At 51.9% G+C, this 25,132-nt stretch overlaps 1 protein-coding gene across 2 annotated transcripts; it reads left to right on the top strand.

The window, feature by feature from the left end:
* DTX2 (deltex E3 ubiquitin ligase 2) lies at window positions 1-24,715 on the top strand. Of its 2 annotated transcripts, XM_065731765.1 has the most exons (10): window positions 1-69; window positions 2,661-3,043; window positions 6,926-7,520; window positions 12,174-12,232; window positions 16,978-17,109; window positions 22,860-22,930; window positions 23,020-23,178; window positions 23,266-23,427; window positions 23,790-23,879; window positions 24,032-24,715. In XM_065731765.1, the coding sequence occupies exons 2-10, from the start codon at window positions 2,740-2,742 to the stop codon at window positions 24,254-24,256; spliced, it is 1,797 nt and encodes a 598-aa protein (XP_065587837.1). In that variant the 5' UTR covers window positions 1-69; window positions 2,661-2,739; the 3' UTR covers window positions 24,257-24,715. The 2 variants fall into 2 exon arrangements, with proteins under 2 accessions (XP_065587837.1, XP_065587838.1); XM_065731766.1 differs by lacking the exons at window positions 1-69; window positions 16,978-17,109 and having other exon boundaries at window positions 2,180-3,043.
* The last annotated feature ends 417 nt before the right edge of the window (window positions 24,716-25,132 follow it).

The raw sequence follows: 25,132 nt of genomic DNA, 5'->3' as shown, positions 1-25,132 counted from the left end.
CCAGAGCACTTTGTCATTTCTGCATTCCTGGGGAAGTGTTGCTTTCATCTCATCAATTCAGACACGTGGGTGAGTCTGTTCTGGGCTCGATTTCTTTTTTCTTTTTTTTTTCTTTAACTCTTTTTCTTTTTTAAGCTAGCAAGCCACACGAGCAGGATGGATGGGACGCTGTGTGGAGCGTGGGCTCTTCCCCCATCCGGCAGCGATGTCATTCTCTATGCAGATGGCATCCTCCAGTGGAAGCCACCCACAGCTTCACTGCCTCTCGGGAGGCCTGAACTTTTCCACTTGGCAGGAAGAAAGCTCATAGCTCCTTATTGACTAGAGTTAAGTGAGCAATCAACAACGTGAGACCTTAGGAGGGAGAAGGTGACTTTATTTTTAAACCCAAATGAATTTTGTTCATTCACGCCCGTGTTCTTGTGGCCAGCTGCTCGCCAGCATTGCCATGGAGATCTCCAAGTGCTCTGCCTGGCATTCAGGCACAAGACAGACGTATCCAGATGGTCTGGACAGAATTTCTTGCAGTGACACAGCAGCAGAGGAATGCCAGCTATCAGTAATCTGCCTCTTGGACACAGCTTGGTGACCGTGTGTGATCAGTATCCCTGCTCCTAACACTTGGTAGTGCTGTTAGCATAACCAGCACCACTTTGTGAAGTGAGTGGTCATCCTTTGTAAGCGAGCTGTCACCTGTCAGTCCCTCTTTTCCTCCTCCTCACCTAGGAGGTCCTGGTGCCTGGCCAGCTGGGTGGGTTATTGCAGCCCTGTGACAGCATGCAGAGCACTGCCTATGAAACCATACATACATGTATAGCTGTGTCTTAGCAGCATTTTCATTCTGCTCGTGTTTTCTAATGACTTGTCTGTCCCCACTGCTGTGGATGACACCACGTGATGACAGCTTTGGGTTTGCTGTTTGATATTTCTTGGGGGCTAAGACCATTGGCAATCTTTTGTCTGGATTCTGTCTCTGCTCTGTGAGTTGTTAGACTTCAGTTGCTGCCCTTTATGTCTTTATCTGGATGTCTTAAGGCTCCTACCCTATTCTTTGTTCTTCTCCAAATCATTTCAGAACGGCATTCCGCATCTGGCTTGAGTTGATGGTGATGCAAACTGTTCCTTGCTTGAAGATATTCCTTGTTTTCTATCCCCAGAAGCTGTAGGGAAGTGTGCTGTGATCCTGTCCTCAGCACAGGCTGTTCACTGTCCCCTCTGTTCCTCCTCCTACTTTCATACCTGTTCCTCACGGTTCTTCTCTCAGCACAAGCCTAACAAATTTATTTCTGTGCTTTGCTGGCTCTCATGCATAAAAGAATCACAGAATTGTTGGGGTTGGAAGGGACCTCCAGAGATCATCGAGTCCAACTTCCCTGCCAAAGCAGCTCCCAGCCCAGGTTGCACAGGTAGGCATCCAGGAGGGTCTTGAATGTCTCCAGAGAAGGAGACCCCACCACCTCTCAGTGCAGCTCCAGTGCTCCATCACTGCACTGTGGAGAAGCTCTCAGGCACATTGGTGCAGAACTTCCTACGCTTCAGTTTGTGGCTGTTTCCCCTTGTCCTGTCACCACACACTGCTGAGAAGAGTCTGGCCCCATCCCTTCGCCTCCCGCTCCTCACATATTGATAGACGTGGATCACATCCCCTCTGAGTCTTCTTTTCTTAGGGCTGAACAGCCCCACATCTCTCAGCCTCTCCTCATAAGGAGGTGCTCCACGCCCTCCATCACCTTTGTGGCCCTCCGCTGCCTCTTTCCAGGAGTTCCTGTCTGTTTTGTACCAAGGAGCCTCTTCTGGCTTTCTTCACATGTGTAATGCTGCACTGAAGGAGTCAAGGGACTGATCCTGAATGAAAATGGAGTGTTCAGATGCAGCTTCTGAGGGCACAAACTCAGATGTCAGAACCTGCAAGAAACAATTTGGGTTGTTCACACATCCCTTATATACGTTCCCATATTCACCCCTGTAACTTTCCAACCCCACTTTAATGTGTCAACAAAACATTCCACGAAGTCACCCCTGGTCTGCTCCTTAACCCTGCATGCATCCAATCAGTCACAAGTCATTTGAAGCCACGTGCTCTTCCTCCAATCAGGACTGTTAATCATGCTGCAATCTTGCATCTCACTTAACTTCTGTTCTCTCCTGGAGGCGTTCTTGGTTCTCAGCTTTCCTTTCTCATGTCACTTATCTTACTCCACAGCTTCTGCTCTGAATATTCTTCCTTGAATCCCCCAGTCAGAGCTGGCATTGTAGCCCTGGAGTTTGAGCAGAGCAGGGTTCCAGGAACTGTTTGCGCAGCCAAATCATCAGTGTACACAAGTGCAGGGCTTGGCATACTTCTTGGGTCTGAGCTTGGCTCAGGGCTGATGGATAAGCTTAACGCAGATCAGCAGCACGTTTTGCATAGGTCTGCAGACTCTGGAGGTGTCTGGGGTAGGAAGCAGAGTCTTCTCAGAAGGCCCTTGCTCCAAATTTGCAAGAGGAGTTGCACTGGCATGATGTAGGTGGTGGTGCTTCATTTGCTCTCAACTGATCTGCTTTTCTGTATTCTCCTAAATGCACAGTGAGCATCTTCTGTGAAAGGCTGACTTTGTTGATGTGTTGTCTTCAGGGTGGTGGTGGTTTGGGGGCATCATTCTCAGCTCTTGTGTGCTCAGGTTCCCCAGAAGATGGTGTAAAGCCAGCCAGCACAGCTGCTGCCTGTGATCTCCACGTGCCCAGACCTCAGGGAAGACCATGGCAGCAGCTCAAGGAGCAGGAAGCAGCTCGACTGGGCCCTCTGGAGCCCCTGCCTCCATCCCAGGGCACGGCAACTCCCCAGCAGTGGTGGTGTGGGAATGGCAGGACGAATTTGGCCAGTGGAGGCCATACCGAGTGAACGTGTGCTGCTACATTGAGCAGGCTTTCCAGGACTCTCAGCAGAAGGGGCGGCGTTCAGGATCAGGACTTGCCAGCAGCATCCCTTTGGGACATGCAGATGCTGTCTTGGCCCCCTATGTCATCGACATCCCAAGCATGACACAGTTCCGGCAGGATACAGGTAAGGGAGCTCCCTTCTCATGCCAGCATTTTGGTTAGCCTACTTGTGTGCTTAGAGAGAGCCCTGCAAAGCTCTGCTGCCACTGTTGTTACTTGGCGTGTGCTGTGTCTTCTCTCCTGATGCTGTGTGCCACCTGGTATGTTAGCATGTGAGCAAATCAGTGCTGGCTGGTGTGAATCTGCAGGGCTGTGCCAGGCAGACAGAGCGAGAGGAGCCTCATCACGAGAGCTGTGGAGCTCGTGAGCTAGACCCCGCAGAGCTGGAAACTTTCTGCCTGCCCCTTCAGCCTGCATCCATTCAACACCAGTCCCACAAAAAGGCCTTTTTGCAATTGAAACCCTCCCATCTGGATCCCTTGCTCCCTCTGCAAAGGGCATGCCAGCTGCTTTACTTTGGCATGCCATCCTGTGCAATCTGCTCTGTGAAAGCATGCTGCCCCCAGCAGAACAACATAATGTACACACAGAATAGTCCCCCAGTGCTGCTGTCCCAGGCTAGCTTGCTTTATCCCAGGGAGGAAGGACGGCTCCTAATTACAGGGCTGAGGCCTAATTGTCATTCTCAGATTGACTTTCTGAGGTCAGTGGGGCTACCAGCTCAGAACGTGCTGATACAGCTTCTGCCTCTTTTGCTCCAGATATGCTGAGCAGCTGTAGCTCAGAAAGCAGGGATGGAATGTGTGCTCTCATCTCCAGAAAATCCAGGGAGATTCCACATTACACACCCCTAAAAGAACAAAAAATGCTCCGTGCATCAGTTTCCCCTTTGCCAACACCTTTTTCCTTGCCATAGTCATGTTTAGCACGCTGCCTGATCCTCACACCAGGCTTTAGTGTTGGGCAGTGTACTGGGTTCTTGCCAGCTGAAGCAAGAAGTGAGCAGTGTCTTGAATCAGCTGCAAAATGAGACAATTCCTACAGGAAGGGGAAGTGGTTGGAGTGGTGAGTGCTCATCACAGCTGCATCCGTGTTTTTGTTCTGACTTCTTAGTGCTTACTGGTGACCTTGAGATGAGTTTTCCCTAGAAGGGTCTTGAGCACTGGCAGCATTGGCTCAGCGTGGCCTGGAAGCCCTGTTGAAGGCTATGGCTTCAAGCAACACTGCACACACCACCTCAGCTGGCACCAGCAGCTGTATCTTGCTTTCTTCACTTGTGCAGGAGCCTTGCAGCTGGTGCTCCATCCAGCACCTCGGCATCCTTCTTCACATGTGCGGGTGTCTTGTATTTCTTGTGAAAGACCTCAGAGCATCTAGCTATGTCCACTGCAGGATGATGTGGATTTAGTCATCTCAGGGAAACAGCACAGTACAGGTTTGGTAATGATGCTGGATGGTGTGATCTCCTCTTTCTGTGGATGAGTCTTTTAACAACAGAAAGACTCGTTCTACTTTGTAGCTCTCCTGCAGTGTTTCCCACTGCTTTGGACGGATGCTGATCTGAGCAGCCAGGTCTGTGAGCCTCCCTCCGTGGGTAACTGTTCCTATGTGCTCTTCAGTGTGACTGTTGAGAATGCTCTCATATCCCCTTTTTGTGGCTCACTCCTAAGGAAGACTTTCTCTCTGCAGGGCTCTGCCTTAAACACGAACCTTTCTAAGCAAGCAGCCAGCTGACCTTTGTCATGTGCTGGAGAAAAGAATCTCTGCAGGAAACATCCCCATGAAAAATCTTTAAACAGAGCAAAAAATAGGCTGTTGTATTCTGCTCATTAGCTATTAGACAGACAAATAGCTCTTCAAAGGAAGCCAGGGAGAATAACAGGAAGCCAGTGTTAACAGGACTAGCATCCTCACCAACGGGGAGTGACAGCTGTGCAGGGGGATCTTGTGGGCAGGATTAGCCACAGGCTTCAGCTGCTGCTTTGGGCAGATTAGCTGGGAATAAATGTGAGGCAGCAGCAGGAGTTTTCCTCTTGCCACAGCTGTTTGCCCACCCAGGAGACGAATGCCAGCTTCCCTGCCAGCCTGGGGAAAGGGAGACCTTTTCCAAGAAGCATGTCCTTTCACTTGTTGCTGACTCTTAAAAGCTCCTCTCCCCACTGCAGTTCAGGGACCTTAAAACTGCAGGTCACTTGCAAACACCTGAAGTCTTCCTTATGCTGCTTTTAGCTTCTGACCTGGCATTGGAGCAGGGATTGCCTTGCTTATTTCTTACCCATGTGTCCTGCTGGGCTTTCCAACACCTTCCTTTACTCGTGCTAGTCTCCTCTCTGCTGGCAGCAGGTTCCCAGCATCCATCTCTGAATGCAGTGCTTCTCTCACCATATCGGTCCCAATCCAATCTCATCTTCTCCCCTCTGCTCACATCTTCCCTGGTGCCTGTTGAGACCATAGATTTGTGCACTCAGTCTGTGTGCTTCTAAAGCCTGGCAGGAGTTGGTTGCTGAATAAGAGCAGGGGTTGCTTGAGTGTGCTCTTGGCCGTGTTTTCTGCTTTCCACTGGTTCCTGGCTGGGGAAGGTCACCTTGGTTCTGCTCACACCTTCCACCCTGGCTTTTGCCACCAGAGCAAGGCCTTATCCCACAAGAGTCTTTGGGTTTTTTGGCTGAGCTGTCAGGGTCCAGCCCTGGGTCCTACAGGGCACGTATGGGATTTCACAGCATCTCATGGGCTGGCTACCAAAGCACTCAGCAGAAACGACCAGTGCTGCTCACAAAGCAGCCTGGAGTGCGGTAGGAGCAGAGTTAGGACTTCCATGCTGCTGGCAGAGCTGCAGCACTGGCTGCCCTCTGGTGCAGGCAGTGTGGAGTCCCACAGAGCCACAAGAACATCCTGGGGCAGTTCTCAGCAGGGCTGAAGTGCAAGTACTTGTTTGTTGATGTGCTCTTTCACCTCTTTCCTGAAGTTCAGGGTCACAGCCCTGGCAACCCCTTTAGAGGCTTTGTTGGTTTGGGTTTTTGTTTTTTTTTTTTCCTCTTGGTGCTGTTCTCTGAACTCCTCCTTTGTGTTAATGGCTCTTTGCATTCCTGTTCCCCACCACCTGCCTGCATTCCCAGACTTGCCCCGGGGTATTCCCAGCTTCTCTTAGCACAGTGGGCTGCTGAGGTTTTTTCCCCACTGGGAACAGCTCTGTCCCAGTTGCAGGAGCCTATTTGTGCAGAGGTTCAAGCCTCTGTCCTGTTGGGTGGCTCACTTCCTTCTCAGGAGGTACTTTGCTTTAAGAAAAGCAGCTGAGTGAGGTCCCCTCGGAGAGCATGGCTTCTGGGGGCTTTGAGCTCCTGCTGATGCTGTCAAGCAGCCTTGCAACAGCAGCATGTCTGCTTTCATTGCTCTTCATTTATGTGAACAGCTGTTCTCTGCTGGTTCTTTGCTGGTTTTCCTTGCTGGTCTTGCAGCAGCCAGGAGCTGAGAGAAGCTGGACCTGTCCTCCCCTCTCAGAATTCCTTGTCCTGCCCTCGTGGGACTCCTTCTCACATGGGAGGACAGTTGCCCAGGCCTTTGTGCAGCAGAGGGAAGTGTGCCTTCAGCCCCAGCAGTGCTTTCTGAAGGTGCTGTGTCTCTATAGTCACTCTGTTGTTGAGGCTGTGGGAGGTTTTTATCAGATTTGTGCCTCACACTGATTTATTTTTTTAACTGCAACGAGGCATCTGCAATTGCTGCACCTTTGTTCCTGGGTGTGTCAGTCCCTGCCTCCTCCTTCCTTCTCTCCCTTCCCACCCTTCCTTCCAGCAGCTTTTGAACCTATTGCCAGCCCACAATCAGATTTGGCTGGGGGACAGGGATCTCCGAGGTGTTCTGTTTCACTGAGCTCCGTGAGCAAAACCACCCGTGTCAGGATGAGAAAGCTCTTCATTAAACACCGCAGATCAGTGTAGAAAGAGGTCACTGAGGCAGGTCTGCTCCTCTGATCTCCAAGCACCATTTTTCCCCCCCTCTTTCCTTCCAGGGACGATGCGGGCGGTCCGCAGGCACCTCTTTCCCAAGGACTCCGCAGCCGGGCAGGGCATCGTCTGGGAGTGGCAGAATGATGAAGACGGCTGGTCCCCCTACGAGATGAACGTCTGCGTGCTCCTGGAGCAAGCCCACGCCGCCAGCCACCAGCGGGTGGACCTCGGACACTTAGGCTACAACTACGAGGTCGACGTGGTGGCTCAAGTGCAGACCAACAAGAGCACGAGGTTCTGCCGCAGAGTTCGGAGGCGGTTGGACTCTCCGTACCCGGTGACGGCCGCCTTGGCTCCCCTTCACACGGGGACAGGCTGCTCGTGCCAGCAGTGCTGGCTGAACGGGGGCACTGGCCCCATCACCACGCGGTACCGGCACTCCATGATAAACTTCCCCAACTCCTCCTCTGCACCTCAGGTTTCCGGCAGGACAACGTCAGTGAGTTCTTCTGGTGTCGGCTTTGTGCCCTATAACAAACCCACTTTGTCTGGAGCGAGGTCAGCGCCGCGACTCAATGCACAGAGCAGCTGGGCTTTGCCCCAGGCTGGAGGTGCTGTGGGGCCCAGCACAGGACTGTCCACATCGAACGGAGTCAGGTACAGACCCCAGCTCACCTTCAAACACTGTGTGTGTCCCAGAGACCTCAGGTCTCCGTTGTTTAGGAGCCTCTCTTCACTAAGCTTTTCTCCCTAAAAGGAGGCAGGCTTTTGGTGTCTGATGGATAAGGAGGCTTCTCTTTTGCTTGTCCCCCCCTCCCCCCTTTTTTTTTTTTCCTCACGTAAAATATCATCCCTGTCAACCAGGAGAGCCTCCTTGAACCACTGGAGGAAGTGCTCAGGTTGAGGTACTGCAAGCATGAAGAAATGTAAGGTGGCATTTTGAAGGGGATGACCAAGTGAATGAAAAGAAGTGTTAGGAGTGCTTCAGTTTAAATTTGAAATATGCTTCCATTCTCCTCAAGCCTTGCAGGTGCTAAAGGCTGAACGGAAAGCAGCATCCTGTGGGCTCACCATGCTGTCCTCTTCTCTCCCTGGCACAAACTGCTTGGCTTAGCTGCAGTCAGTTGTCCCTGGGGCTGGAGGAGGCAGGGTTAGTGTCTTCCTTACAAAGTGGAGCACTTTGAATCATAGAATCTCTCAGGTTGGAAAAGACCTTAAAGATCATTGAGTCCAGCCACGACCTAACCATACTGCCCTAACTCTAACAGCCCTCCACTAAATCATGTCCCAGAGCACCGCATCCAAATGGTTTTAAAACACATCCAGGGATGGTGACTCAACCACTTCCCTGGGGAACCTATTCCAGTGATCAACATCTTAACAACTTCCCTCTGTCTTCTTGCATGACTGGTCTCTATGAAACCCAGACCAAGCAAGATAGTCACAGATTGGTTTTTCAGGGTCCTAGCTCTCACTGCACACAAGATGCTTTCTAAGATGGTCTTCTGTGGCCTGTCTTATTTCCAAGAGCTGGTGCTAATACATGCACTGAGCATCTTCCAGCTGCAGTCACATTAAACTGAGGGCTGAGTAAGGGCTCCCTTGGTTTGTGAGCTGCTGTCAGTGTTTAGAGCAGTATGTATGCTGCACTGTAAATAATCTCAAGCATCACTGTGAGCATCTAAGCAATTAGAGACAAACCTGACAGAGCTGATTTACCTGTCCATGCCAGCTCAGGTAAAGGATAAGAGATCAGAAGGGCAGAGAAAGCATGCTGTGCTCTGTGCAATTTCAGGGAGTTTTAAAGTTTGTATCTTAAGCAAGATTTAAGTCTTGCTCACTTTCTGAGCCTCTGTCCTTGGAGGTGTTCAGAGTCCTTTGGGATTACCTTTCCAAGGGCTCTGTGCTTTCCCCTGGCCAGACAGATAAATGCACATGGGGCAATCTGTCTTCCACTGCAGTTTAGCACTTGAAAGGGCCTCTTTCAATACCAGCTGACAGCCTAGGATGGCTTTTCCCCTTCTTTCCCATGTGCTGTTGGAAATAGTGCAGGGTTGGGGTAATTGCTCTTGGCTGGAGTTATGTTCCCAGGCTCATGAAGCCCATGTTCCAGCAGAAAATACCCTCATTTCTGCGAATTAAAGGAAACCTGAGCAGCATGCTCTAACAATGTGTTTCATTTAATTCCTAAGCCCACAGCATTCCTCAGTTATTGTATCCACTGCCTTCCCTATCTTTCCCCTCAGCTTAGCTCTGTGGGTTCGTTCCTCTTCCGCTGCTCCTCACTGCTGCATCACTGAATAGTGGGGCTTTTGTGGCTGCAAAGATGAGGTGCTAATTATGCTGTGCTCGTTATCCCAGGAAGGGCTTGTGTGTGTCTGTCTTTGATTGTCTTAGCTGCACCATGCAGTTCCTCCTTTGGCTGCTCCTTCTCTGTGGGCACAAACACCCACCAGCAAACAGGGCTGTGCTGCCTGTGACAGAGCAGTGTGTGCTGCAGGAAAGGGAGTGGTGGCCCTGAGGGATTCTCTGATGTCTAATAAAGGTTGTGTTGTGTGCACTGTACAGCCTTTGGCCCTGAAGCACACACCCCTGGCAGGCGTTTACAAAGCTTGCAGGGAGTCCCAGCCTCCAGCTCACTGGAGCTGAGTGGTAACTGGCAACTCAAAAGCTACTGGAGACTGAAATACAGTGCAGTCATGTACACTCAGTTATACACACCCAATTTTGTAGGAAACAAAGCTGAAAATGGCAGCACTGAAGAAATCCTCTCTCTTACAGGGCTGAGAAAAGGTGTAGTTCATCCTGGAGAGCTGCCCTGCTCCTTGTGTGGCAGTGACAGCTATTCCCAATACACAGGCAGGGCTTGCCCCAGTGCAGGCTGTTGGTAGCACAGGCACATCGCAGCCTTTGTGGTATCAGTGGCAGGGGAACGTTTCCTGCTTGCTGCAGGGATGGAGGCCAGGGTGGAGCTCAAGCACTGCATGCTGCAGTCTGTGGAAAGCACAAGAGAGAGTGTTGGCTGGAGCAAACCAAGCCATAAGTAGATGTTAATATTCTTGGCTCTGCCTTGATGTATGAAATAAATGTGGGCAGGTTATTTTGCTTCTTGGTGCCTTCGTTTCCTCCGGTGCAGTAAATATAGCAAATCCTGCCTCCTTGCAAACTACACTGAAAGCCACAGATGGAGAGTGCTGTGGCAAGGGCTGTGTGTGTAGAACAGAAAGCAGCACTGCCTCCAGCAGCTTTCCGTGCTGCCACGCTGGGAAGCATCCTTTGCTGAGGCCCCGGATCTCTCCCGTGTGCTTAGGAGGTGTGGACCAGGGAGCACTCAGAGATTTCAGGTACTGACTTTCAGCTGCTGCAGGCACAGCCTGAGATTTGGCTGAGAGATGCAGGCAACAGCTGGGAATCTCTGGGCAGCAGGGGTGTGGGAACAGGCGAGCCTGCTGGAGGCACAGCAATAGCAATATCCTTTGTTACCCCTTCCTCCTCCAAAAAAAAAAACCAGCAACCAACACCTCAGGCCCAGCGTAAGCTCAGAGTTGCATTTCTGCACCTTTTTCAGCATGGCAACACTTCCTCCTATGCAGTGCAGCTGTGGAGCTGCCCAGGCAGAGTTGTGGCACAGGCAGCACAGAGCAGTGTGAATTTCCCTTGGTTTCATCCGCTCATGTCTGGGATTTCTGCAGATTTCTGCACGTGGCAGCCACGTGTTCACATGGATAGGTTAGCACGTCCTGTTTCCAACTGTGTCTGCGTGTTCATAGCCCACAGGAAATAAAAATTATTTGGTTTCTACATCATCAGTTCAGTTAGCTTAAAGCCTTCCTGCAGTCAAAGCTAACACACTTTGCCTTTTCTGTGCGCTCTGAGTGCTCTCCTCACTTAACTTCTGGCTCCTGGGTGACTTGACTGGACCTTGCAACACAGGAAAGAAAAGAAAAAATCCCTCTGCCCATCTTCCCAACGTGCTTCCCAAAGTCATCCCCTTCCCAGATCAGCTCAGGGTTTCCCTGAATCCTCAGCTCTGCTGTGTTTTTCCTTGCCATGGGGAAGGGAGGTGGAAGCACACAGGTGGCTGCAGCACTTTGGGCACAAAGCTCCCTGGTGTCACAGAGCAGGAATGGATGCCACAGTGCCTCCTGTGCTGCGTTCTGGTGGGAGGAGATGGGGGAGCGTTGGGAAGACAAATAAGTGAGAAGGAACTGTGATGAAGGAGCAAAACTTCTTAAAGAAGTCAAAAAGAGGGCTCACAGCAGCTGACTCAAAGCCCTTAGAAGTTGAAAAGAGGATTTCCACTGTGGTCAGAAGGGTTTGAACTAGGCTGCAGTGGGAACAGTCAGTTGCATCACTTGAAAACGTTGCAACATCGGGGGCAACAGAGGGGAAAACACAGTCAGAAAAGGAAGGGAACCTCTGCAGTGTGGAGGACCCTTTAAAGGTCTGGAGGCTGCCAGCACCACACTGAGACCCAGAGGTTCCCTCAGGGGCTCAGCACATACAGGAACCTGCTCCAAAACAGCAAGATGGGGATGTGTCACTGCTGCAAGAACGTGAGGTAGGCGTGTGTCACTGCTGGATCTTGGCTGGGCTGCAGAGAGGGACCACTGCCTGCAGTGCTGTATTGAGCACAGCAGCAGGTTGTGCATCCCAGCTGGAGAGAACAGGGTTCTCAGAGATAGAAGGATGGCTTTGGGAACTTGATAACAGCCTTCCTAAGGTGGTGACCAGGTGTGATGTAGCTTGGGCTGGCTTGGGGAGGCGGTCATCTGGATGCCATGCCCTGTGTAGTGGCTGAAAATGCTGCACGTGAGCTGCCGTGCCTGCGTGCCACCTAAGGCAAAGCCCATAGGTGCCTGCATGGTGGATTTCAAGCTGGGGTTCAGCTTGCTCCTAGCAACCCTCTCATTGGCTTTCACGCTGCCCCCTTTTCCACCTCCTGCTGCCAGCTGAGTGCTACCAAACCAAAGCTAGGAACCTAAAACAGACACTTGGTGTCTACCTCCTCTTTGCTTCTAAGGTAAAACAGGTGTCAAACTCTCCTAAACCTCTGAAAATTTTTTCTTCCCCTATGCATGTACTTCACAGTACCCTCAAAGACAAACAGCAAGCATCAAACCTACTTTATAAAGGGGTGGGCTCCTTAAGTATAGCTGCTGGGCAAGTGGGATGGGTGGGTGGTCCCAAGTGAGGTTCACCTGGGTAATTGGAGCCTGTTAAAATAGCCAGGGCTGTGTGCTGCTCAGTTAGCTCCTACTTACCTGACTGCCTATTTGCAATGTTATATTTTTCTTGTTCTTTTTCCAGCTCTCTCAACCTCCCATTCAGGATGTCCAAGCCCAGCAAACTGAACCAAGCCTTGGCAGGTAACGATCTTGTTCTGCTTTATCCCCTTTGTTCCTTGGGTTATGTGAGTGAGCGCTTCTTTTGGCACTTTTTTAGCTTTTATGGAAACTCTGAATTGTGTTTAATAGCAAAGATGCTCTAGTCTTAAAAACCAAACAGCAGAAAGAGTAGGCTTGGGAGAGAATAGGAAGGCTGGACCTTAGTAATTGCTTTTACTTAGTGGAGCTTGTTGTCAGGCTTTGTTCCTGTCGCAGCTGTGAGGAAAGTTTAGTGCTGGTCAGTATGGATCAGCACTTTCTAATGCCAGAGCAAGATGCTAGCTGGTGTGCAGTCAGTTTTGGGGCAGAGTGAGTGAGCACTGTGGATTCATCGTAGAAGCTCTGCTTCTGAATTGTGTTTTAGAAACAGGCTATCAGAACAAGTGGGCGTCTTTAGGGATTGGGTGCTAGATTTTCAGCTATGGAGGAGCACTCGAGCTGGGCTGTATGCTGGCTGCCTGTTGCTGCTTGTATTTTCTTCCTTCCTTTGAGGAGGACGGCTGCAGTGCAGGCTGCTGCTTGGTGTTATTTTGTATGTTTTTATTACAGAGGCTCAGGTGGTCGTTAGCTTTAAAAGTGGTTGTAATGCCCTGCCTTAGGGAGATGAAGAAACAAATCCGATGCTGTCTCCTGTGGCAACGCAGTGCAGGCTGGCTTGTTATCATTGAAACCTGTGAATCTGATCCTAAATATACCCAAGAAGTGCATCTGAGAGGGATAAAAGTGCCAGTTTGCAGTGCTGCTTTTCAGAGTAGATTTGCCTGTGAAAGATGAAATGGTGTTGCCTTGAAAATGGCAGCTCATGCCTTCAGAGTGCTTCAAATCTGAGTGCCAAAACTTGGTGGTGCTCTGCCTTGGTTGGCTGCGGTGTGGCAGTGCCTGCTGGGAGCAGGTTATTGTGGGTTTTCCTCTGTTGATCCCCTAGCATTGGTGTTTCTAGTTACCTAGTGTTAACTCCATGGTGAGGATTGTGCCTTGCAGATCTCCAGAGCCAAATGGGCACCATATAAAGTGAAATACAGAGTGTGCTGACAGCGTGCAGCCCCTCCAGCTCCCTGTTAACAAATTGGGCTTTGTGGAAATGAGGCATAGAGTAGAGCTGCCTTGTCTGAGAGGATGACCTGTGAGCAGGGCTCACTGTGAGAGCTTTGAGTTTCATCCCCTGGCTATTAGCACTGACTGTAATTAGTTACTTAGTCACATAAGGGTAAATACAGCAAAGAACTGATAAGCCTCACTGAATCTAGGCTGTGTTAATAGTGCTAACCATGACCTTGTTCTACATGTAAGTTGTCCCTTGCTAATTTGAAAGGTCTTCTCCCACAGGAGGCAGTGGGTAGGAGGTCTGAGTGGCTGCAGGGTGTGGTGTGGGCTGGGCTGAGTGGTTGCTGCAGGAGCAGCCACAAGGCAAGCATCTCCTCTGTGACCTCTGTCTCTGTAGCCCATGGCTATGGTCAGACTTAGGATGCTCTTGATGTCTGAGGGGCCAGGGAGGGGAGAAATCTGAAGTTCTCAATCCCCAAGTAATGGGGGATCCTGCTGCTGTCAGTGCAAGGTGGGCTTTGGTGGTGTGATAAGTGCCTGGGGTTTTGGTGGGGAATTCCTAACCCTGCAGCTCCACAGCTTCTGGCAGCACAGCTCCAGGCCCCAGAAGTTGTGAAGCTGATTTCAAGACCCCATTTTATATGAGCTTTTTTCCTTATTTTCTGCTGCATCAATATTTTGAGGTGTATGAAAGAATCTGTCTTCTAAGCTTTCTTTCCACTCTCAGTATTTGTCAAGTACAGAACAATGCCAAAGTACTGTTAAAGAGCAGTGCTTGTGTTTGGGGACTGGCACCGGCTGGGAGTAGTATAGTTTAGCTGTGTGCCATGGGGATGGGTGTGGACTGGATGCTCCTATGAAGTCCCTTCTGGTATTTAAGGCTAAGGGTGGAAGTGGGCTTTTTGTTCAGCCTAGCATTTGTCATTCACATGGTTCCCAGAGCTGGTGCATTCAGGAGGGTATCAGCTATAAAAACTTTGATTTATATAATCTTACAAATTAATGGTGCTGATGTCTTGAAGGTGTCACCCTGTTAGAAGGGAAACTTTTCTCCTCCCCTCTGCCTGCTGGAATCCAGGGCTGGAACAAAGCTCATCAGCCTAATGTCTGTGTAACTGCAGGGCAGCAGCTGTGACTGGATGGGTATGCTGGGCTGGCAGTGAGTAAGTGGCTGATGCTCACTGCATGACGTAAGGGTGTTTTCCCCCTGCTCATATTCTGCACAGGATATTACAAAAATGCCTTATTTACATGGGAGGCTGAGAAGGGCTGGTGAGTGTTGTCAGAGCTGCAGCAGAAATCACTTTAACCCATGGAGTTGTAACATGGTGCTTGTGGCCAAGTGGATGCTTTGAGCAAGAGAAAAGAGGGAGGGGTGTGTGCTTCTTGCACACATACACACCCACTTGGCACGTACACATGTTGCCACGTGAGGCTGGGATGCCTTGCTGGTTGCTCTTGTCACCGGACTTGTAGGAGGGTTGTTAGATGCTGAGACTTCCAGCAGTGTCAGTGCTCTGAAGGAGGAATTGCTGTGGTGGTTGAGATGAGGCAGAAGAGCATCAGACCACAGGGACAGCCCCATTCTGAATGCTCTCCTACGGATTCAAATCAAGAGAGGGTTCATTGTGCATCTTTGTGAGGGCAGCAGGAGGTAGAAATAGAAAATTATCTTTTCTTGCTAATTTAAGATTGTCTAAGGGGAGAACTGGGGGTAGCTCACCTGGTCCCATGCTGAACCCATGCTCTGTGTGCATGTGGACCCGTTGTTGCCTTTGCAGCTCATGAAATGAGAGTTCCTAGAGTAGACAACTTTGGGTAAGTTGTTCAAGGCGTGGGAAGGGCCATGTTAGTGGGTAACTGAATTTAGATGAGGTTCTGTGGCTTGTCCTTCAAGGACTCTGACATGGAGTCTGAAATCAGCTTCCCAGCCTCTGCTTTTACTCTGCTCTTTTTTGTTTTGCAATGGGCTCTGCATGTTAGTTGGCAAACCGGTGTTGGTCTCCCCAACAGGCCATTAATTTTGCATTTGCATATCAGTCAGATGCGTGTGGGTGGTGACAATCCCGGCTGGTCTTTGGACTTCTCATCAAATGTCAGCCTCTGTAATGGTGATGCTGAGAAATGAGCGTTTGAGACAGCCTCACCACTTCTCTCCCTTGCATCCAGCTGGGGAGTGGCATTTCAGGGCCCTGATGGGATGAGGCAGTCTGAGATTCCCAGCCTCAGAGACACAAGTAGCTGCCTGGTGCTGGCAGCTCTGCAGCTGCTGGGCTTCAGCTGCTCAGCTTTGCTCACTGCCTCCAAAAGCAATTACCTTTTGTTAAGGGAACACTTGAGCTGTTGCTCAAGGTGTCCTGGAGGCTGAAGGACTCCTGGTGGGGCTAGGAGCAGGCAGCAGGCTTGCAGTCTGTAGTTGGAGGCTGGCAAGAAGCTCTTCTGGCTGTGAGCTTTGTGGGTGCAGTGTCCAGTTGGTGTTCACACTGTCCCCTTGATGCTTGTGCTGAGAGCAGCCCGATGCTGGTAGCGTGGTGAGGGGGTTATGTAAATCTGGGTCAGCAGAGGTGGCAGCTAGCAGGGTTCCTGGCTTGGGGTTACCTGCTTCCGTGCACACTGGAGGGGATATGCAGTGCATGGGGCAGCCTGGTTCTTCCTTGGGTAGTCCTCCTGAACAGCTGACTGTGTCCCATCTCCCATCTTGTGAAATGCTGTCTGCATCAAGGAAGACTTGAACAGTTTGTGGAGCATGTATTGTACCTGGACCTTCTGTGAAGCTGTGCAGGATGCAGTCGGGGCTGCGTGGGGAGTGGTTCTGCTTGTGGGGCATTTACATGGGCTTTGTGCAGGGGATTTCTGCCTGCAAGCAGTGGTTCCTTGGCTGGCTCTGTACTTGGGGCAGGAAGTAGCCTTACTGCTTGCACAGAGTTCACTGGTGCTTCCCATCATAACTCCATCTTCAGTCCCATGTGGGCGAGATACCTTATTTCATCCTGAATCATGCATTTGCTTTTGTCTTCCCAACTCAATTGAATATGGGCTTGAAGAACAGAAGCCTCGGTAGCTTTGGCTTTGGCCATGAGCTATGCACAGGTTTGGGGATGCTGGCAAGAATTTCCTTAGTGTTAGGATGTGGGTTGGCACGGGCAGCTGTGGGAGGTGACTTCTGGGTTGTCTGCTGTCTGTCTGCAGCCATGAATGGTTTTTGACTGTGGCAGGCCAGGCTGTGCAAGCAGCAATGCTTCACCCTGGAGATTGGCTGGGTGTTCTGCCTTGGAAGCGCTCAGTTTTACGGGGGAGCTTTTGGGATTGCAGGCAACTCCAGCCCCCCCCCCCCCAGGGTCAGTGCTGCCTCCAGGGCTCTGCATCGTGCAGGCTTAAAGTGCCTGAGGAGCCCTAAGGTCACAGCAGTGAGGAAGGTCCTGTTCAGCCCTGGCACAGAGCATGCCCACATCTCCCTGCTTTGGTTTGCTGCCCAGGTTCTTCCTTCCAAAGGTGTCCTGATCCTGTCCTTGTGCTGACTCCAGTCCTGCTGCCCATCAGGTGTTTTATGTTCAATGAATCGAGGGGTTTGGTTTTGTTCTGTAATTTTTTTTTAATTTTCTTGACAAGATTGAAGGTTTTTTTTCCTTAATGAATGTGTTTCCCCGTTGTTTCCCTCCATGTGGATCTTGTGCCCGCTGTAGGCATGACGGCTGTTCTGATGTCAGCTGCTGGACTCCCCGTGCACCTCACCTGTGTGCCGCAAGCTGCCAGCACCCATAGAGCCACTAAAAAACACAGCTCAGTTAAGGAGGGGAGGAAAGTGTCCAAGAAAGGTAGTTCCTGCTCAAACTGATATTTGCTTCCATCTGCTTCTCTTTATCTCTCTGCACTTGTTCTTCCTTCTTCTTTTCCTCTTCTCTTCCCCCGAACCCCATTGGCTTTTTTGGTTTGACTTCTGGTTTGGCTCGTGATGCTCATCCTGCCAAGGATGGAGCAGTGTGCGTGGTCCCTGGCAGGATGTACCACGAGGTGAGAAGGCAAACCCTGTCCTGTGGAAGCTCTGCTTGTTTCCGTTGGTCACTGGATCTGGAGCAGTGCAGTTGCTCTTTGTGCATGACTGATTTCTGCAGGCTCCCCTGAACCCTTGGGGTGTGCCGCGTACTCCACGTGCGGTCTCAGGGAAGGTCTGCTTGTGAGCTGAGTCACAAGGTGAGGAGGACCTTGCAGACGAGCAGGTCCCTGAGTCATGTAGGACATTCAAGGCTGAACTGGGATGGGTTTTTCTCTGCTCCTTACTGGGAGGAAGGAGCAGAACCCTCTGTGTGGTGGTAAGCAGGGCTGGGTTGCTGTCTGCAGGGACAAGCCACCAGGGATTGGCTCCTGCCCTTCTGTGCCACTGGCATCCTGCACTCTCTGTCTCAGGGGCTGTAGCTATCTGCTGTGCAGTCTGATTCCCATAGAACTGCTGGGATGGGTGTCATAAAATATCCTTAATTTGGAGGGGAGCCATAAGGATCAGCGTGTCTTGGAGTGGGCAGCCAGCTTCTCCCTGCTGAAAAGCTGTGCCTGAGATGGGTGCCCGGCGTGGAGGTGTCAGTGCTCAGGAGCAGGAGGAGCCTCGTGGCAGTGGTGGGGAGGCACCTGGCTGTGCTGCAGCTTGCTGCTGTTCTGTCTTTGAGCCAGTGCATGCAGTGAGGGAGCTTGGCAGGGAGGTGCAGGCTAACCCCTTCCAAAGGGGGAGGGCATTAAACAGACATTAAATGTGGAAGGAGATGTCTTGCAGGAGCGCATTATGTGCAGAGCTGCAGGGAGGAGATGCAAAGGGCAGGAATGAGAGAGAGCACATGTGGAGCAGGATGTGTGGGAGGAGGAGGGGAGAGTGGAAAAGAGCTGCAGGAGAACTGTGCAGGGGCAGAGCTGGAGGGCCTGGTGCAGGATTCCTGCTCGCAGGGTGGGGGCTGTGCTCTGTGTGCTCTGTGTGCCCTGCAGCAGTGGAGCTGCTGGTGGTTAGTGTTACAGAGCTGTCTGAACGCTGCAGCAGGGTGTGGCCACAGTCCTGGTCTTCACAAAGTCCCCTCTCAGCAGAGGGGTGGCTGCAGTGATGTGAAGTCTCCTACAGCTGCTCTGTACCTTCCTCCATCGGTTTTGATGCAGCACCCAGCAGAGCACGCGTGATGCATGCAGGGGCTGTTTCTTCCCACCCTGACTGAAGGTTGGGCAGGGACTGCTGAGTGCTGCCTTCATGCAGCCAGGTGCCCTTAGCCTTGGGATTTGGGTGTTGGTATGGCATAGGGTGGGGTGGGTGCTGCTCTGGAGAGCTGTGGCTGCCAGGTTCCTGCTGTGGCTCAGCAATGCCACCTGGTGGGACCAGGGAACCTCCAGCCTGAGAGGGGATGCGAGCAGAAGGGTCTGTGACACAAGTACAGTGCAGCTCCTTCCATCTGGTGTAGCAGGATCCGACCCAGGCACTGTGCTCTGAATGTGCTGCAGAGGAGATGCTTTGGCAGCTCTGCTGCTACCAGTGCTCATCCAGGGGTGCCCCTCTCTGTTCCAGAACAAGATGTAGGCAGCTAGAAAGCAGGACCCCTTTTGCTGGGTGTGGGGAAGCTGTACCTGCAGAGTGCATGACTGCTGCATGAAGAGGTACTGGTGCCCCCTAGAAGCAAGCAGTGCCTGTGCAACACTCCTGTCCTTCAGTGACAGTCTGACAAAGAAATCGTGCTCATTACTGTACTTCTCCTTCTTACAAACCCTGAAGCTATAGCAGGCAGAGAGAGGTCCGTTTTTGTGCCCTGAATTTCTGTATGTCCACACCCCTCCAAACTGTCCTGTCACTGAGAGCTCCAGCAAGAGCTGTGCAGGCACATCAGTGCGAGTGGCAGCAGCTGGTACCAAAGCAGGCAGTGGTGGGTGCAGCATGCCCCTGCTGAGCCCTTCCTGCTGTCTCCTGCAACGCTCAGTCCTTCCTCTCAGCAGCAGGAATGTGGCAGCACTTACCCTGCTGGTAAATGCTCCTCGTTACCCCTGCTGTTTGCTGTGGTGCTGTCCCAAGCCTCAGAGCTAGCTCTGCTGCAATAAAACTGCTCTGGAGAGCTCTGTGCTATGGCCCCACAGCCCTGGTGGGGTGCTTTGAAAAATGCCTTCACCCTGCAGCTATACCTGCACTCTGGTCTCGGTAAGGTGGTGCTGCCAGAATTGCAGCCAGCTTTCTGGGCAGCTGGGTTATGCTCAACAAAGGCACTAATTAGTCAGGATTCGTTAATGGAGGTGCTGTTTGGCAGTGATGTCTGTAGCACAGGCCAACGCTGTACTGCATGTCTGGGGAAGCCCCGTGCTGGGCAGGCAGTGCTGCCAGTCCTAGCCTGCAACTCCAAGCCACAAGTGGGGGGTGACTGTCCATGGCATTTGCTGGAAAAAAGCCTGTCTGAGCTGGTGTGCTGCTCACCCTATGGCTCTCCTGGGGACAGGGGGGAGGTGTGCTGCTGCTGCAAGCAGCTGGTTGCTGAGTGAGGATTTGAAACATCTGTGAGATGCTGCCTTTGCAAAGCCCTCGCTTCAGCAAGTGGCTTATTATCTGCGGGGAGGAAGGGGAAGCGTTAAGGAAAATCGTTATTCCTTTTGGTAATTGAGAGCATGGTAAACGTTCCTTCACATCCTGGAGAGATCATAGCACAGCATTAGGCCAGCTGGTGGTGAACAGCAGTAGAAGAATTGACCAATCCTCTATTAATCTTGAAAAGCATGGAGCCTGAGCAGGCTTTGGTTCCAGGGGATGGCTAGAATAAAGGCTTGGAAGCAAATGCTTCTGTAGAGCAAATGGTGCAGTATGTGAGTGATTCCAGTGTGGGAATGTGTGGCTCATGCCACAGCTGCTGGTTGGGCTGCCTGCCGTTCTGCTCTGGGGCATGGCAAGCCCCATGGCAAGGTGAATAGCTCCCAAGCTGCTAAATCTGTCATGCAGGTGGGCTGAGGCGTTGGGCCGAGTTCTGGGCAGGCACTGCTGCTGGTTGGGGACACACTCTGCTAATTTCCCTTGCTGTCTGCACCACCTTGTCCATGTGTCTTTTTGACAGTGCTTTCTCCAGCCTGTAGCCAGAGAAAATGAGAAGGTAGGTCACCTCAAAGATCCACCTGAAAACCAGCCAGATAGAGGAGCACTAGTGGGCAGCATGGGACCCTCAGGATTGAGAACGCAGTTGCTGTGATCAGTACTTAAGGAAGGGGATGGACTTATGGTGGGTAGCAGCCTGCCCTGTGCATATTTCCTCTCCAAAACATGCAGAGCAGAAGCTGAAGCCTCCAGCTGCCCTGTGACAGTCCCTTGCAGTTACCATCCAGAGCCCACATCCAGCTGCCACATGTGAGAAGTGCCACCCTGTGTTTGTCAGCTGGAGCCTGGGGCAGGGACAGCATGGAGCTCTGCTGGGACAGCGGGTGGTGGGCTGAGCTGAGGATGAGCAGAGGCAGTTCAGGCAGATGACATCCTTGTTTGCTTGTTTCTGGCTGGCTTGTCTTGATCCACTGTGTGTGAGCAGGATCCCAGCAGAGAGGACCACACAACAGTGCTCCCCATGTGATCAGGATGAGGTCTTGAAGCAGCTCCTGGCACTGCTGAGCTCCCATCCTGAGTGCTGGAAGGTGGGGGCTCACTCAGGCTCCTGTTTGTCTCCTGCTCTTCTTGTTGCAGCTGTTGGGAATGCTTTTCCAAGGAATTTTGGCACGCTCCTGAAGTAGAAAACTGCCATTTCCAAGTTCCTGCGTTTGACTTAATGCTTAGTGTATCCTGTTAGCACCTTCCTGGCTGAGGGGCTCCAGGGCAGTAATCTCTCAGCCCCACTCTGCCTGAGCCACCATGCACCTCCTGCCCAGTGCTGGCACTCAGAGGAGCATTCTCTCACATCACAGGCTTATTTTCTCTGTGCTCAGTTATGCTTCCTCCTGCTCACACTGCCAGATACCAGGCGTTTCAGGATGGCCAGGAATCCCCTTCTTAGAATAATTTGTCTTAATGACTGTCTTCATCTTGGAGAGTCAGACACCCAGTTCATCTGTCTTCCTTATCGAAATGGCTTTCCACCCACGTTAGCTCATTGCCTCATTCTCTTGTGTTGCCCTGGATCTGGCTCTGCAATGAAGAGGTGCATTCTTCCTGTTTGCATCTTGCCTATCCCTCTCACTGGCATTCAGAGGAGCCAGTCTGCTGCCTGATCAGGGTCTGTGCCACCTGCCAGGTCTCTGCTAGTTTCATGTTGGCTTTGGCATGCAAGCCTTCCCGTCTGCTTTACAGTGTTTGGCTCTGCCATGAGAAGTGGTTATCTGGAAAACAGAACCCACTGGGATGACTCAAATCTGTTGGGAGTACAGCTTCCTTGTGAGCCCAGGGTAACAGCATTGGTGCTCATGGCTGTCCAACATCTGTTTGAATTTGGCTGCCACAGAGCAGCCTTCGCTGGTACATCTCATCCCCCATCTCCCTCAGAGCAGGAGGGGTGAGGAGGTGACAGGTCCCATTTTTGCCTCCTGCCAGGTGCAGTCCTAACATCTCTTGTGCAGGTATTTCCTTTTGCAGGCTGCTGAGGAGCCTGGCTACCTCTGTGATGGGCCTGGTGATGGGTGTGATGCACACTGGCTGGAGCCAGGCCTGGCCAGGCAGTGCAGTTCCCAGCAAGGAGGTTGGCTGGGAGCTGAGTGACAGCTGCTGCTGTCGGCCCTAAGCAGGTCAGGATCTTGTGTGATGTTTGCTGCTTAATCCTGTAGCACTTCAGAGGGGATGGGGCATGTGCTTGCTGTGCTTTGGGAAGCATACTCCTCTCTTGGCAGAATGGGGTTGTGCTCAGGTAGAAGCGTCAATGTCTTGTACTGCAGATAGAGCACCCATGATAAAACTCTCTTGTTTTGTGTATCTTGTGGTCTGTGTTGTCTTACTGGATTTGAGTGTGTGAAAGCTCAAGAGAGAAGCCACTGTTTTGTGTGAAGGATGCAAGGCTAATTCTGATGTACTCAAGATAGGGTCTGCTGCTTAGTACATGGCTAGGTTTCTCCTCAAGTGGCTGCTGCAGGGTTTGGCAGTGTCTCACCCATGGTTTGGGAAGGTTCCTTATCAGCTGAGTGGTGTGGGAATGCCTTTTCTCCTTTAATAGCCTATGACAGAGTTCTTTCCCACTGAGACTACTACGTACTTGGGTTGAGTTGGGTTGTTCAGCTGGGACCTGGCTGGCATTACTTGGGGTACATGGGGACACCCAGAGCACAGCAGCTACAGGTGGCTCCCCAGGGTGTACTGCACAGGGCAGACATCCCCTGCTACGTGGCATCTCCTGCCCTCTTCATAGGGGATCTGTGAGCACACAGTTTTAAGCTTGTGGATTCTCCCATCTGCAGCACTCAGTCCCAGCACTAGCCATTCCTGGCAGGGCAATTTTTGCAGGGCTTCTGTGGATTGGCTGGAGCAGCCTTTTCTCTCCTTTCTAACCCGTACCTTTCTCCTTGGCATCCTGGCTGGTTACTTGCTGTCACCCTGCAGCAGCTCTATGCCTCATGGCATGTCTGATATCTCTGGTCTTTCTCCTCTCTCCTTGTGCAGCATCACCAACCGACCCCGAAGCAGTGGTGAAGAAGTACCTGGAGGCAGTGAAGGGCACTCCTCCAGATGAGGTGAGGGGTTGTGGGGTGTACACAGAAGCTGTCTAGCTGCTCCATAAGGTGCTACATGGTGGCCTTCTCCTTGCTGTCTTGTATTCCAGGACTGTATCATCTGCATGGAGAAGCTGGCCTCTCCTTCAGGTTACAGTGACACTTATGAATCCAGCACAATCAAGCCAGAGATGGTCGGTTGCCTGACAAGCTGCCAGCACTCCTTCCACATGCTCTGCGTGCTGGCCATGTACTCCAGTGGAAACAAGGTACTGAGCCAGCCCATCGTCCCCAGGTTCCACGTGCCCTGTGTCTGGGTGAGGCACTGCAGAGATGTCTGTTTCTCCTCCCTGCAGGACGGCAGCTTGCAGTGCCCCTCCTGTAAGACCATCTACGGGGAGAAAACTGGTACTCAGCCCAAAGGCAAAATGGAGGTCTCCACTTTCCCCCAGTCCCTCCCTGGCCACAGGGACTGTGGGACAATCCAGATCGTGTACCACATCAGCAGAGGCATTCAGGTGAGCGTGGCGTGCTCCTGGGAACAGCAGCAGCCTGCTAGCAGGAGCTGTGAGAGCCTCCCTCCCACAGAAAGAAGTGCAGGGCACCAACACGGTGTATGCAGGCAGCCTGTTGCTGAGCAGCCTGCCAAAGGTGCTGTTCTTCTGAGGGTTTCCTCAGACCGTGTGGAAAAGCTGTGGTGTGGGACTGTATCCCACTGGAATTCACATAACCTGGAGTGTGATACCTCCTACAATCAGCAGTGCCCTGCTGCTTTCACATGAAGAGCTGGCTTGAGATAGGAGGATCTGACAGTCCTGCTTATCCCAAATCTTGCTGCTGTCTGGGGGTGAAAGTGCCAAGTATGTTTCATCTGTTGCAGGGCCCTGAGCACCCCAACCCAGGGATGCCTTACACAGCAAGAGGTTTTCCTCGCTATTGCTACCTACCTGACAGTGAGAAAGGCAGAAAGGTAAGAAGGGATTGTGTGCTGGGTTTTTCCCACTGGGGCACTGGAGCAGTGGCTGGGGGACATGCTGGTGTTGGAAGGGACTTAGGCAGCTTTCATGGCTTCAGCTACTGAAGGACAGTTCTGACTTCTCCTTCCCCTCTTTTTCCACCCAGGTCCTGGAGCTCCTGAAGGTGGCCTGGGCGAGGCGCCTGATTTTCACAGTGGGCACCTCCAGCACCACTGGTGAGAGCAACACGGTGGTTTGGAATGAGATCCACCACAAAACAGAGATGGACACAAACCTGAGTGGCCACGGCTACCCTGATCCCAACTACCTGGACAATGTGCTGGCAGAGCTGGCTGCCCAAGGTGTCACTGAGGACTGCCTGAGAAAATGAGTGGTGTTGAGGGGCTCAGCTGGGCTGTGCACATCTCTGGGGTATCCTGCCTGGGGGCCCACCCAGTGCACTTATTCCTGTTGCCTTAAGTTCCTTCGTCTGACCCTGTTACACTAAGCAATAACAGTCATGTGGGAGTGCTGTGTACACTGTACAGTCTTTTTTCTTTTCCCTGGAGGGAAGGTTATTTTTGTAGAAAGCGTGACCTGTATCTCCAGGTAGGGCTGGTGGCTGCAGCTGGGAGTGGTGGTGAAGGTGTCAGGCCCCCTGGTGAAGGCAGGACCCCAGCCCTGGTGCTGCCTGGGGTGGTAGGAGTGTCTCTCTCCTGTAAGAGCACTTGAGAAGGAAGGAGTCCCTCCTCTTCTTCCCATTGCAGCTCCTTCTGAGCAGAGCCTCCTGCCCCTGTAGCTGATGCCTGTATCTCTGCTTGGTTGTAATAAATGCTTCATTTCCATGGAGCGTTGCTGCTTTGCCTTCGTCCTGCCTGGTGGTTCGAGGGGCCTCCCCTGTCTGTGTTGAGCTCCCTGGAGCTGGGGTCACTTGATCCAGCCAGGAGCAGGGAGGGATCCTCTGCTGGAGGACCATGGCTCTCTGCAGGGGTGGGATGCCAGGTGCTGAGCCTGGGGCCTTGGCTTGCTGTTTCATCCCTGCCTCCCCCTTCCTAGAAGCAGCAGCAGCAGCTTTGGAGCTGTGCCTTAGCCCTGTGGACAGCTGCTTGGGTTTTGTTCCTGATGGAGCCTCCATGCTGTTAGCATGGCACAGTGCTGCTGCAGGGAGTGCTGGTGCCATCGGGTGGTAGAGAGAGGTTTCTAGCTGACAGCTCAGCTTCCTGAGCTCTGATCATATCCCGGAGAGCAAAGCAGTGCACTGAAGTGA

The sequence above is a fragment of the Cyrtonyx montezumae genome, unplaced genomic scaffold, assembly GCF_038088225.1.
Source record: "Cyrtonyx montezumae isolate F1298 unplaced genomic scaffold, pur_monq_1.0 scaffold_15, whole genome shotgun sequence".
Lineage (NCBI taxonomy): Eukaryota > Metazoa > Chordata > Aves > Galliformes > Odontophoridae > Cyrtonyx > Cyrtonyx montezumae.
The sequence above is the reverse complement of the archived record's forward strand: the minus strand, read 5'-3'. Positions and strand labels throughout refer to the sequence as shown.